The 14,466-nt window shown below is 47.6% G+C and overlaps 1 protein-coding gene across 4 annotated transcripts in view; it reads left to right on the top strand.

Moving 5' to 3' along the window:
- KCNQ4 (potassium voltage-gated channel subfamily Q member 4) overlaps positions 1-8,768 on the top strand; it is a 93,458-nt gene extending 84,690 nt beyond the window's left edge. For all 4 annotated transcript variants that reach the window (XM_081019608.1, XM_081019607.1, XM_081019609.1 and 1 more), the window contains 5 exons: positions 928-1,145; positions 1,985-2,087; positions 2,858-2,989; positions 4,134-4,260; positions 5,189-8,768. In XM_081019608.1, the coding sequence (XP_080875734.1) occupies positions 928-1,145; positions 1,985-2,087; positions 2,858-2,989; positions 4,134-4,260; positions 5,189-5,407 (799 nt within the window). In that variant the 3' untranslated portion in view covers positions 5,408-8,768. The remainder of the gene's footprint in view (positions 1-927; positions 1,146-1,984; positions 2,088-2,857; positions 2,990-4,133; positions 4,261-5,188) is intronic.
- The last annotated feature ends 5,698 nt before the right edge of the window (positions 8,769-14,466 follow it).

Consider the following 14,466-nt stretch of genomic DNA (forward strand, 5'->3'; position numbering starts at 1 on the left):
CAATGGTCACAAAAAATCATAAAAATGCAGAAAGAAAACACACAAGCTTCCAGATTCTTGCAAACCCCTCCCCAACACCAAGTCCTTGAATTCCAAACACCCCAACCCAAAATCCAAAAACCCCCAAAAAAGTTTTAAAAGTTTAACTTACCAAATGGCTGCAAAAGAAGTTTTGGAAAAGCTTCAAAAATCGCCAAAGTCTTCAAAAACCTCAAAAAAGGCTACCACACCGCGTGCTATGAGTTGCTCCTCGAAGTCAAGTCGCAACTGCACCTCTTCAAGCAATGCACCTTGGGTTTTAACAGTTTTACGAAAAAGGAAACAAACTTGCAAGACGTTTTCGTCTTGTGAAGCAAGCCCATAGGGAAATTCGTCTTGCGAAGCAGCTCAAAAACCGCAAAACCCTTTCGTCTAGCGAGTTTTTCGTCTTGCGAGGCATTCGTCTTGCGGGGCACCACTGTATTTTGACCATTCATTGGTCTTCGCTGATGCCTGACTTCTAGAATTTGGTTTGTGAGCAAACAGAAATTCATTTGAGTTGGGGGGAGATACCACAGGCTAAATAAGAACCTCTTTGAGTCTCAGTGTGGGTAGAGTAGCCATTTATTCAGGTTCTGAGTTCAAGACCTTGGGAAATGCCCTGTCTTTAGCCTGCTGTGATCAGGCTATTCTTTGTACCAATATTTCCTCTCGGATTCTGACATACATCTAGAGTTGGTGTAGGATGTCAGAACCATTGAGTCAGCTCCAGTCAGCTCCCTCCTGGAAGTAGTCAGCAGGTCCACCGGGGACCAGAGTGCAATGCGCCACATCTCTCTATCTCATTCTCTCTAGCGCCCCCTTTAGGTTGCTGCTTGCATCCTCACCAGCTCAAGAGCCCCTCACCTTCATCCTAATTTCTCCGTTCCTCCCTTGAATCCTTTGCAGCAATAAAATGGGCATCAAGGACCGCATCCGCCTGAACAATTCCCAGAGGCAGGGCAGCCGGGGGAAGCAGCATCTGGTCCCACCTCTCCGCCGCTCTCCCAGCACTGAGAATGTCAACGAGGCCACCAGCCCCACCAAGGTGCAGAAGAGCTGGAGCTTCAATGACAGGACAAGATTCCGGGCCTCATTGAGGCTGAAGCCCCGGACACCTGTGGAGGGTAGGTCTTGGGAGCACCTACAGTTTGGGGTTGTGAAGGGGTTCTGGGGTGGGGAGAGAATGTTGCAGAGTGTGCTTCTCTTTAGGGGCTGCTCCTCAAGATGCCTGCAGAAGAAAGAGTTCTAGACAGCTTGAGGAAGCGAGCCAAGCCACATGCTACTACAAAAGGAAGGAAGGAAGAAATAAAGACGTCACGGGGTCATTAATCAATCTGAACCTGCTAGGGGAATTTCATCCCTGTTCTAAATATGATATTGATAGTATGCAACAGCAGCCATCAACTGCCCTGTTCCTGCCCTTCAATCTTCACAAGTTTTATTTGGATGCAAGCTTATACTACAGTGGTACCTCGGGTTACATACAATTCAGGTTACATACGCTTCAGGTTACAGACTCCGCTAACCCAGAAATAATACCTCGGGTTAAGAACTTTGCTTCAGGATGAGAACAGAAATCGCACAGCAGCGGCACGGCAGCAGCAGCAGGAGGCCCCATTAGCTAAAGTGGTGCTTCAGGTTAAGAACAGTTTCAGGTTAAGAACGGACCTCCAGAACGAATTAAGTACTTAACCCGAGGTACCACTGTATTGAGCAATTGTTGGATAAACAAAATCAGAGCAAAAAGGGGAAAACACACACAGGGTGTGTGTTTGATGGTAGGGAGAAGAAATTATTGTGCAAATGAACTGATGGAGGGTGGAGAGAAATCAAGAGGAAAGTGGAGGGAAATTTGTGAATGGTGGGCTGTGCACAGAGGTTTCTGCCTTCCTTAAACTGACTAAGAAGGCATGAATGCCAGGCAAGTCACTCTCCTCCCATGAAGCCCTGTTTCTGCTCACAGTTGATGGACCTGCAGAGGAAAGCAGTGAGGAGAAGGCCTACCAGTGTGACTTGACTTTTGAGGACATCATGCCTGCTGTGAAGATGCTCATCAGGGCAGTGAGGTGAGCCCTGTGGGGCAAGTGCTCTTGGTTCAGGCCCCTGGGGGCCTTTGTCTTGTGTTATTTGGCAAGTGTGGCTCTGGGTACCCCTTTCCTCCTTCCATCCATCCTCTCTGATGGATTGATGCCTTGCTTTTGATGAGACAACTTGAACTTTGTGATGGGGGTGGCTGGGTAGTTGACTTTAGGTAGTTGACTCCCCATTGCTGCACCTGTCTGAATGAGGGCATAGGTGGCAAATACCCAAGTTTTACAGATTGTTCCCTTTTCTGGGCTCAGAGCCCAGTACTGCAAGCGCACGGATAAGGATAACATCAAAGCAAGCCAATTAGCTTATATCAAAGCAAACAAATATAAACATATATGACAACAACTACCAATTAATTGTGGGGTTATCTTGACTACCAAGGTGGTGTTAGCAACACTTCCGGGACACTTTACCTTTGGTTCAGCACACCTGGTTGGCCATGGTGAGAACAGGATGCTCTGGCTAGCTAATCCTTTGGCTTGATCCCGTGCACCTTTTCTAAAATTCTTACTGGGCTACATGGACCAGTGGTAATGGAAATGGGTTGGAGCATCTACTTTGCATGGATGAGGTCCCACTACCTGGTATGGATAGACAAGTCTTCTGTCTGCAGCCCTAGAAAGGTGCTACTTAACAGAGCAGACTATGCTAGATGGGCCAGTGGTCCGTCTCTCTGTAGAGCAGCTTTCATCAAATTATAAGGCTGCCTTTCCCTCAAGCCTTCTGGATTCTTACATTTTTGCAGAATCCTCAAGTTTCTGGTGGCCAAGAGGAAGTTCAAGGAGACATTGCGTCCGTATGACGTCAAGGATGTCATTGAGCAGTACTCAGCTGGTCACCTGGACATGCTTGGCAGGATCAAAAGTCTCCAGACCCGGTAAGTGGAGCTGCCAATGCCTGCTTGGACTATAGTTTCTCTTGTAGGAAACCCACTTTCACCCAGAACCTGCCTCCCTCCTTTCCTCCTCCCCCCTCCCTCCCTCCCAGTGTTGTTGAACTACAACTGCCATCATTGCTCATGGGGCTTCTTCCCTTGTGCTTGATCCCTACAGTCAGTGCAGAATGTTGCAGCATGACTGCTGACAGGAGTGAGACCCTTCCAACATATAGCACCTGTGCTCAGGTGTCTGCGCTGGCTGCCAGTTTACTACCAGGCCAAATTCAAGGTGTCACTATTAATCGAGATAGCCTTTATTAGCCAGGGTCCAGTTTACATGTGGAATCACTTTGCCCAATATATTCCCACCTGGCTGCTTCAATTTGTAGCACTTGCATGGTTGCAGGTGCCATGTAATACTTGCTCAGCATTTATAAGAAATCTGTAGCCATTCTTTGGCACTTGCTGCCTCTTGGCATCAGGCAAGGTATCTTCATTTAAAGCACATTACTTCCCCCAAAGAATCCTGGGAACCCTTTTTTAAAGGCTGCTTGGAATTATAGCTTTGCGAAGGCAAGAGGTGATATGGTTGGAGTTTATGACATTATAAGTGGTAAGGAGAAAGTGGATAGAGGGAGGGGGGAAACTCATTCCTCTCTCCTCCTCCTCCTCCTCCTCCTCCTCCTCCTCCTCTTCTTCTCTTCTTCTTCTTCTTCTTCTTCTTCTTCTTCTTCTTCTTCTGTGATCACTCATAGCCGAGTAAGATTGTCTTCCATGAACACGGACTCATGGGCATCTAATGAAGCTGAATGTTGAAAGATTTGGGAAATATGAATGAAAGTATTTCTGCATGCATAGAACAGTTAAACTACAGAGCTCACTCCCACAGGAGGCAGCAATTGCCACCAACTTGGATGGCTTTAAAAGAGGATTATCATGGATCATGGAGGAGGATGCATGAAAAGAGGATCATGGAGGAGGAGAAGGCTATCAATGGCTAGCAGACATGATGACCATGCTCTGCCTCTATGGAGGACTGCTTCTGAATGCCAGTTGCTCGCCCTTGCATCCTTAGCCCTCCATGCATTGTTGCATCTGTGATTTCATTTTCCTGCCTGTCTCTTCTCTCTTCCTTGCCTGGCAGTGTGGATCAGATTGTGGGCCGGGGAGCTGTCGCTATCGATAAGAAAAAAGGGGAAAAGACGCCACTGGAGGTGGAGCTGGCGGACGACTTCAGTATGTTGGGCCGAGTGGTCAAGGTGGAGAAGCAGGTATGGCTGGAAGTGGAGGATGGAGGGAGGGAGGGAGGGAAGGAAGGAAGGAAGGAAGGAAGGAAGGAAGGAAGGAAGGAAGGGTCTGTAATGCACACACTTGAGAGGCCTCTTGCAACCCCCAGCTAGGAATAGCTTTATATGTGGTCAATTTAAAAAAATGTTTTAATTTTTTTTAGTGTTTTATCACATCTGTCACACTGAGCTCCTTTGGCAGGAAAGGTGGGATGTGAAATAATGTATTTATTTATTTATTTATTTATTTATTTATTTATTTAGCTAAACTAAGGCCTCGTTGCCAGCTGGAACACATAGTGGCCATGAGATCAAAGAATTGCACTGAACACTCATTAGAGAGAACTTGGCTGCAATGGTGGCAGACTTTCTGAGCTACTTTTTCAGCTAGGGACTCAATCAAATCTAGAAGCTAGAGATGTGAAAGTTGAGTTTCTCCCCTTTTGAGGTTTTCCCTTTCCACTCTGATCCAGGGCACCAGAGGGCCTTTTTCTCCCCCACCCCTCTCTCGTCTTGCTCTGCAGTGTGGCAAGGCTCAACCAGGGCGTAGGATACAGTGAGGTTCAAGCTACATGCAAGACAAAGCAGGGCTCAGACTATGCTCTGGAGTTACTGCAGTTGAAACAGAGCCCTGATAGAGTAGCAGCAACAGATGTAGCCTAATTGTTGAAACTGCCTCTGCTTAAAGGACTTGGCCTTCTCTAATAATCTCCTCCAGCAATGGAACAGGGGAGGTTCAGGTCTTCCTGGGTCTTTTTACAGTGGAGTTGTGAGAGGAAGACAATGCCACATTCTTGGCTTGACTCCTTCAGGAGCAGTGCCTTCCCCTTCAGGTTCAGTGTCCTCACCTCCATCACCTGATGGAAAGCAACCCAACTCCTGGCCTTTGACAGACCTCTCTTGCTTTGTGCAGGTGCAGTCCATTGAGCACAAGTTGGATTTGCTGTTGGGTGTCTATTCTCAGTGCTTGCGGAAAGGGTCCGTGAACTCCATCAGCCTGACGGCAATGCCAATCCCCACCGGGGAGCCTGACATCACCTCTGACTACCACAGCCCTGTGGACCACGAGGACATCTCTGTCTCCGCTCAGACCTTGAACATCTCCCGGTCGGCTAGCACCAACATGGACTAAGATGGCGTCCAGCCTAGCCATGTGGTCGTTACACACCAGCCATATTAGGGAGGGCGGCATCTCTCCGCTTGCAGGGCAGAAGGAGGGATAGACAAACGTTGCCGGCTGCTCTGACAGACAACGCTCCGAGAGCGAGAGCCCTTTGTCACCCTCGCCATCCTGGTGGGGCGCCAACTGACTCCTCTCAATGCACCTCAACTTTACTTGAAGTCTTCCAGCTGCAGAACAAAGCCGCTATTACTGGGCGTTCCAAGAAGGATGCAGTTTTCATGCCCTCTGTAGAGCCATTGTGGCACTTCTGTGGCTTTTTAAACAAAAAGTGCTAAATAGCAGCGCCTGGCAGTCTGAACTACATGGGGCAGGTGGTCTTCCCCATGGGGAGAAAGCCACGCTAGCCTGAAACATGATGCAGAGGGCTCCATCCTTTGCCCTTCAGCCTTTGATGAGCATCTTTTAAGGTTCTCTTCTATCAAAAGCATCTCCAGGTGCATCCAACTTCATAGGGGCTGGACCCTCCTTTGTCACAGAGGTACCAGGGCTGAAGAGCCACCAACAGCCCCTTCCCCGAGTCCAGCAAATAACACCAGTGGTTCCAGACACTTTACTTTATTGGCTTGTATCTGACCGCCTCTGGCTCCAGACTTCTACCAGGTCGGAGATGCTTACTAACAGCTATGCAAATGCTAGGTAACCCTTTCTTCCCCGGTCAAAAGCAAGGGGCATTGCGACTCAAGTGAATGTGGTTTCTTACCTTTGCATCTAGAAGAGAATAATAACTGGCAATGTCTATTCCTGCTCTTGGCAGTGTTTAAGCACCTTGGCTCTTCCCCCACTCACCCCCACCAGGTAGTGGACGTTGCTCTGTGGCCCTGATATCATAAGCACAGCGGGACCTTCCTCGCAGGGGAAGTGCTTCCCAGGTGCAGAGCAAACACGATATGCAACAATCTTAAATATGCAACCTGAAATCAATCTTTACAGTCGATCAGTGGACTTTGAGCCTCCCCTGACTAGGACACGGAGGCAATCCTGATGCCTTTATATGCTCACCTAAGAAGGCCAAATCCAGCTGGCCAGCAGCAGAGAAGTTCCTGGTGACCTGCAGGGTGTGTTGCATCTGTTTCCTGTCTTTAGGACAGCAGCCAGCCTGTCCCAAGGGATTGTGCCTCCCGTGCATCCAATAGCATTAGGCTTTCATGATTAGAGGCTCTGGTTTTGTGGTGGTTACCTTGACGGAGGGCGCTCTGGCGTAGCTTTAGATCCTCCCTCCCCTCTGACCACCTAACGAATCCAGCCCCTTTGCTAGCGGACAGACCCTGGTTGACCCCCGATTTCCACCCCTCAGTCTCCTGCAGGCAGCCCACTAAACTGCCTTCCTATGATCCTCACCAAAAGCTTGTTTCCAACATCATTTCAAGCCCCAACCTCTGCATCTTTGGGAGCTGTTCCCATTATGAGGCTGTGCCTCTAGATATGATACGGTATTCTAATTTATTTTTTATGTTATTACTATATTTCTATCCCACTTTCTCCTCCAAGAAGCTCAAGGGTGGTGCACATAGCTCCCCCCATCCCTGTTTTACCCTCACAACAACCCTGTGAGGTAGGTCAGGCTGAGAGGCTACGACTGGCCCAAAGTCACCCAGTGGGCTTCATGGCTGACTAGGGCTTTGAATCTTGGTCCCCAAGGTCCAGAACTCTAACTCGCCTTCCTAATAACCTTTCCCAATTAGTTTGTTTTGCTGTTTTCTTAATCTTAATTGCAATAAGCATCACTGTAGACTTCAGTCTTGAGTGTGCTTTCTTGGGGAAGATCAGTGGCTAAGGCTTTCTCAACACATTACCATTCCAGGTGTGTGCTATTACAAAAAACAACAGTGACAACAACACTTAGGTAGGGGTGGATAATCTTTCTTTAGCTTGAGGGCCGCATTTCCTGATGGGCAAGCTTCCAGGGGCCGCATGTCCTGGTGGGAGGGTCCAGAGGCTAAAGTGGGTGGAGCAACAGGGGTGACTTTTGTCTAGTAGGCAACATTCCAACTAAGCAAGAGCCAGAGGTTTCTACCTACACCCACATGCAGCACACCCCTCTCCATCTAGGCAAACTTGTGTCCTGTATTCCAAGGACACAGGCAAAACACTTGTGAAAGGAATGGCCTGGGGGAAAGGGGCATGGACTAGGAAGAATTGTGGCCTGTGAAAAGCCCCAAGAGCCAGAGAGAGAGAGAGGCCAATGGGCCTGAGATTTCCCAACTCTGCTTTAGAAATTCATCTGCAAAAATAATGTACAAACCAGATGTGTCTAAAAGCACATGCATCATACCAGCATGCATGTCAGAGGTCCACAGTTGACTGCAGCTCTGCCGAGTTGACACTCTGCCGCAAACCTGAGCTTGCTGCTGTTTAAGCAGTGGCCCTTAGATCTAGTAGTTTGAGGGGACCATATACTTCCTCGCTCTCCATTTCCATTGCACATTTCTTGTTGGTACAGAGCCATCCCACGATAATTTACAAGCTTGAATGTCTTGTTCCTTTCTGCCTTTCCTCCCCTTTTTCTGGCCTCTACCTGGCCACCTGGATTTCACAGTGTACTCCCCCCCGATTGGATAATTAATTATTTTTAAGCAGGAGATCAGATCAAAGTCCTTCCTCTTCCTCATTGTTTCTGTCTTCCTCTTTGTCTCTCTTCCTCTTCCTCTTCCTCTTCCTCGTTGTTTCTGTCTTCCTCTTCCTCATTGTTTCTGTCTTCCTCTTCTTCATGGTTTTTGTCTTCCCTTCCCCACTGATTTTGTCTTCTCTTTCTTAGCGCCACCACCACCATTGCCATACATGAAGTTGGAGGAGGGTTTAAAACTGGAAGGTTATCCCTTTTTTTCACCTCACAGGCAACATCACCAGGGTGATCCAGTTGCCCCAGGAGGTATCAGATTAGGGGGAGGGCCCTGCTTCCATTTCACGCCTCCTTAGGGTGCATGCCACAAAAGCCCCTCTGGCCTCCCGTGCACCTTTCTCCTTTGCATGCTCATGCATGTGTCTTGAAGAAATGGCTAGAGCTCTTCCTGACTTCTCAGCCCACCGAAGCCCACCTCTCCCCACCTCTCAATGCACTGAACACGGCGTCTTTGGAGAATACACCCCAAGTCTTCCATCCAAGACGGACGTCTCCAAAAGTGGGAGGGAGAAGGGGCTTGTGCGGTTGGGGGAGGAAGAGAGGAGGGGCATGGCTTTGACCAACCAAGGTAAATGAGGTGGACCCTCCAATGGATTTCCAAATAAACCTTGTTTCTGAGACAATGAATAGTTACCTCACTTTATTAACTTATTAACTTATTTGTTTCATTAAAGTTTTCAGTAGACGGTTGCCTGTGTGTCTCGTTAATTATCTGTTTGTGGGAGAAACCTGCGGGCTGTGTGGATGGGGGCCAGAGTTAACTTGGGCTCCATCTTGGAAATGACTGTCCGTCAATCTGCATGGGGCGGGGTGAAAGATGGAGTGAGATATGGCAATCACTAGGACCGCCCCCCCTTGCCTTTCAAGGCTATTGAGGCCTACTGTTGAGGGAAAGTTGTACATTAATTCATTCAAAGCATTTACACCCTGATGTTTAGCTCCCAGCACGGCCTACAAATCAGTAAGAATAACACAGTGCCTGCCTTTGGGCTTACCATCTAAAAACAGATGACACAAAGGAAACAGGGAGGGGGAGGGAAGATGAATGCCGGTAAACTTGAGACACCCAATTCTTTCTGTTACATCGTTCTTGTAAATGACCAACATGGCTAGAGATGAGCTACTCACAGTTAAAAAGCAGGCAATAGCATATTGGGAATGGGGGCACAGTTGTACTGACAGCGTATTGGAGGAGGAGTCTGGTCCAGCAGGGGGGAGGGCAGATGAGGGGAGAAGGTAGTTACTGGCTGTTTCCTGCTGTTTCTGTTCTTCCAAGAAGTTGGGAAGAAGCTATAAAAGGGCCAGGAGATGCCTTGGGCTACAACAGGGGTGGGGAATCCTCAGCTTAAGGGCCGCATTCCCTTCCAAGGCAGGTTTCCCAGGGCCACATTCCAGTGGTGGGCAGGATCCCAAGTAAAAGTGGATGAAGCAACAAATGTCAATTTTATTGTTGTTATGCACACACAGTCCTCTTAGCCTCCACCTAGGCAAGGAACAGGCATTATCAAGCATTCAAGGATACATTCCAGCCAGGTAAAACATTCAGGGTGCAAAGCACCAGGGGAGAGATTTGGTCCCTGAGCCAGAGGTTCTTCCCCTGCCCCATGGGCTAGGAAGAAGCACAAGAACTGGAAGAGACTTGGACCCCTGCCTTGACCTAGAGCAGCCTTTCTCAACTTGTGGGTCCCCAGATTGTTGAACTACAACTCCCATCACCCCTAGCTAGCAAGGCCAGAGCTCAGGGATGATGGGGACCCACAGGTTGAGAACCACTGACTGAGAGGGAGAAGGCTGCTTGCCATGTCAAGCTGTTCAGCCCTGGGCCATAATTTATATGGTTGCTAAAACATGACCTCTGGCAGCATCCCAATGGCCATAAGAGCAGCTCACAATTTGCCACTTCCATAAATGAGCTAAGCATATTTTGGCTTCTCTCCCCCCCCCCCCCACCCCCCAGATATGAAGCCAAAGTCCCGCGTTAGGCTCATCTAGATGCAGAAATGAACAGTCTCCTGATGGTTTATGTGTGGGGTTGTTAAACTGAAATTTAAACAATTAAGTTGAACACAAACATGGGGCGGAAGAAGCAAATTTGGATTGGAGCAGTGGCAGTAGGGTGGGAATGCTGAACTCTTTCCCCCAGGGGGCATTTTTCTGATTAAGACTATCTTCCCCCAGACACCCACCCATGGGTGAAAAGATATGGGGGTCCCTGTGCCTTTTCCCTTGGGAGGCAATGTGATTGTGGTTGGTGGTTCCCAAACTCTTCCTCTCTCAGACCACCTGCATATTGCTGAAGGTCTTGGTGGACCAATTAATCACAGTTCAGCCTATACTAGTAATCATGATGTACCGTCTTAGATGCTGTAGGTCCTTAATTGTATTTTTATTACTTCTTTTATTTCACTTATTACCATTTGAAATCCACACAATTCAGAATGCGAACAGGAGAAACAGACGAATCAATAAAAATACAATTAGAAATCACTATGGATATTTCATGCAGACGTGCCGTGGACCACCTGACCTTGTTTTTTAATTGTAACCCACCCTGCTTGGGGCCTGAGTGCAAGATCACCCTCCCTTCCTGCGGTTCCTAGCAATTTGGCTCCCAGCAAATTGCAGAGCTCTTAACATTCCCATCTCAAAGAGCCGCCTCTGTCTGGTTTGGGCAGGACAAGGCCGGGACAAAGGTATGCTGCTTACCTGCCTGATTTTGTTCCAACCCAAGGACGTAAGAGGACTCTGAGGAAGGGGTGGCCTTCTGGCCTGGTGCCAGAGAAGGTAGTATGGAAGGAATGTTGGGAGGTTGCGACATGGTCCAAGATCTGGAGTCACTCAGATTCCTGCCATCACCATCCATTCTGCCTTTTGAGTGTTTGGAAGTGACCACTTATCCCGTCCCCAGGGTCTGCATTCCTTCACAGCTGCTAGGAGCAGCCTGTTAATTTTTTCTATACCTGCAGGCAGTCTACCAGTCCCCATAACATTATCAGCTGTTACAATTACGCAGTGAATTTTAGCAGAATGTATGACTGAGGATTCACTTGTGCTGTAGCTGTTTTTTTCCATCCCTTTCCTTAAAGCAGCAGGGGGAGACCTGGGGACCCTTCAGAAGTTGCTGGACTCCAGCTCCCATCACCCCTGACCATTGGTGATGCAGGCTGATGGGTGGTCAAATATATCAAGTGGGGGCACACATTCCCCATCTCTGTTTTGAGGAATATGGCATGCAGCACTGGTTACCTCCCATGTCAAGGCGGGAGCTAGGAGCAAGTCAGCAATAACTCACAAGCTATCAGTGAAGTTCACTCTTTATTCAAAGAAACAACACAGCTCAAGCCTAGTGATCACAGCAACTCTTCCCCGTAGGTCTTGTCCCAATGAGGCAGTTGCGAGAACTGAAGGTCCTCACCTTCCACTGCTCATTAAGTCTCTTTCTGCACCGGCACCTTCTTCAGCAACCTGAAGCTCCTTCATCTTGTCTCTCTCTGCTCTGCCCTCTTCATTCCTCTTCATGTACTGGGAGATGTGGAGGGGGCAGGGGGAGAAAGCAGGTCACAGTGGAAGGGGGAGACTCCCTGGCTTCTTCAGCAGCCTACCCCCACTCTGCCTCTAGGCCCCTCCTCTCCAGCCTTTGCTTCTGCCTCTGATTCTTGGCTGCTCTCTGCCACAGCTTCTTCTTGCTCACTAAACCCTGTTACCTCTGTTCAGCCTCTGACACCTCCCCCCCCCCCCGGTGTAATCATACTGTAAAGGATGCTTGAAAAGAATTAGAAGTGTGCATTCCTAAAAACATTAAGACCACCATCAAGATGTCCTTTAAATACATCAGTGGCAGGAGACCACCTAGGTAGACTGCTGGACACTTGGATGACAAGAGAGTTGAAGGCATACTAAAGAACGATAAGGAAATTGCACAGAATCTGAATTAATTCTTTGCATTTGTCTTCATAACATGTCCGGCCCTCCAGAAGGAGTTCCTGTTTGTTTGCTCATTTGCCATGCATAACACTTGTTGAGTGTTTGCGCCCTGTTTTGCCTATGTAACACACTGATTTGAGCATGAAAGATTTTGGCAAAAACACTACTCCAAGTTCTTCATCCTTTGAGGGCCAGGAAAACCTTTGCCAGTTGTTTCAACTGATCGTTTGCAAAGGGCTTTTGAAATAAGGCTGAGGAATGCATAAAGTTAGAGCAAGGCTGCAGGTTGCCCATCCCTGGTTTAAAGCCATGAAGCAGAAGTGACTAACCTATTCTGGAAACCTTGGTCTACCTCCTGGGGCCATGTGGGTATGGCCAAAGTGAATGGGACCATTCCACACACTCTGTCACACAATCAGACATCAGCATGTAGTGTGCTTCCCTTCCTCTCTTGCAGATCAACTAGTGAGGGAGGCTATTGTGCCCCTCTGCTCCTCAAATGACCAATCTGATGCCTGAGAATGGCATACCTATCCAAATGCTGGTCTCCCCCCACTTCAGCTCCAGTGGAATCTGGGTGGGGGAATATTTGCTTTGGGAGCTGAATGAGGCCTCTGAACTGGTCTTAGAAGTGCAGCACTTTAAATCGAGCTCTGAAGCAAACTAGTAGCTGGTGCACTTGAAAGAGCAGTGGAGTGAACTCCACCCCAAAGAACAGTCTGGTGGCTGTGTTGCGAACCAAATGAAACTTCCAAAAGCCCTTTTTGAAAATAGCCCTATGCAGGGTGCATGATAATAATCCATTGTGAGCATAACAAGGACACAGATGATTGTGTTACAAGCCTACCACTTCCTGTGGCCTATAGCCACATTTTTTAACCTTTCCCATTTTCCTTTAACTAGAATCACGCTGAAATGGAAACCAAAATGGCAGGCAGGTAATGGATTACCCACAATGCTTCTGGGCTGTGCCAAAGTTCCTTCAGGTCTGTTCCTCCCTTCACTTGCTGTGACATTCAGCCCCCTTGCCTACTCACCCTTTCACAATCTGCTCTCAGAACTATCCCAAATAAATGTGCATTACTCAAGGACAATGGTGGGTTTTGTCCAGTTATTCTATGGGAACTTGAACTTTCCAGGAAGAGAACAGAGCTGTTGTCTGTCAAGGCTCAGAACATCTGCCCATGTAGGCACAGACCCCCTCCCCCATTTCATGATGCCTCTGGGAACATGAATGTGCCTCAGGGGGTCACTATGAGCTGTGCCACAGCAGCAGTAGACAGAAACGTGCCATGAAGGACGTCTTTCCATTCTGTCTATCTTCAGGCATGCTAAGCACACAAAGCCTCCTACAAATGGTGCTGAATTCCTCACGATAAGAGGAATCACTTGCGGACTGGGTCTTTTGGTGCTTCCAGGCAAGCTGTTTATTAAGCATTCACCCTATTTTGTTTTCAGGGAGATTAGACAATGTCGGCTATTTACTGAGCATTCACTCTGCTTTGCTTGTGGGAAGGTTAAATGATGTTGCATAGAAGCATAGCTGTCAACTTTTCCCTTTTTTTGCAAGGAATCCTATTCGGAATAAGGGAATTTCCCTTTAAAAAAGGGAAACGTTGGCAGCTATGCATAGAAGCAAAGGTTCTCTTGCACTCCGCAGTGCATTTCCCCATCACTTTCCTAATCGCCAAAAGGCTGATTTTGGGGAGAAGTGTGTTGTACAAACCCACCCCCATCAATTATAATTGCACAACCTGAATTTGCCAGGATGCGATTGAATCCCACCTAAAAATAGAAGCACCCTCTTATGTTCCAAGGAAATATAATTTCTGTGCTGGAGTTGTGGGGCTGCTAACTAACCAGTAAAAAAATCCAGCCTGGCCTGCTCCCGAGCTTTTAGTGTATAATTGAGTTGTAGAAATCAGCAACTGTTTGTTTTCACGGTATAAAACCAGATGTTTAGTGCCATGTGTGAGGGATGGAGAAAATTGTCCAATCTATTTCATGGCAGACCAACTCAATCTGGGGCTCCCAAATTTGCTTGTGGATCAAAATGCAACTCCTAGGCAGATTATGCGCTTGCACAGATTCTGCAATCCAGTTATAATGCACAAAAGCACAAAACAAAATACCTTTTAAATATCAAAATCAAGTGTGAGGAATGTTTGGTCCTCTTGATGTTGCTAGATTTCAGCTCTCACAATTCCTGGCCACTGGTTATCTTTCTTTTACATTATAATTTTTTATTTTTATTTTTGTGGGAAGAGGGTACCATAATATTATATTGCATACTTTTAAAAAACAAAAATACTCCTTTTTGCTTTTAGGACAGGTTATTGCAGGATAGATGAAAATGTCATATGGCAAGAGGAAAGAGCTTTCAGCTATGCATCAGTGGTTGAGATGATGGGGAACCGAACCAAGTGATAGAGAAATAGAGATGATTTGAAACTGTCCCTGTTTT

This window comes from Podarcis pityusensis, assembly GCF_964106645.2.
Source record: "Podarcis pityusensis genome assembly, chromosome: 8".
NCBI classification, from domain to species: Eukaryota; Metazoa; Chordata; class Lepidosauria; order Squamata; family Lacertidae; genus Podarcis; species Podarcis pityusensis.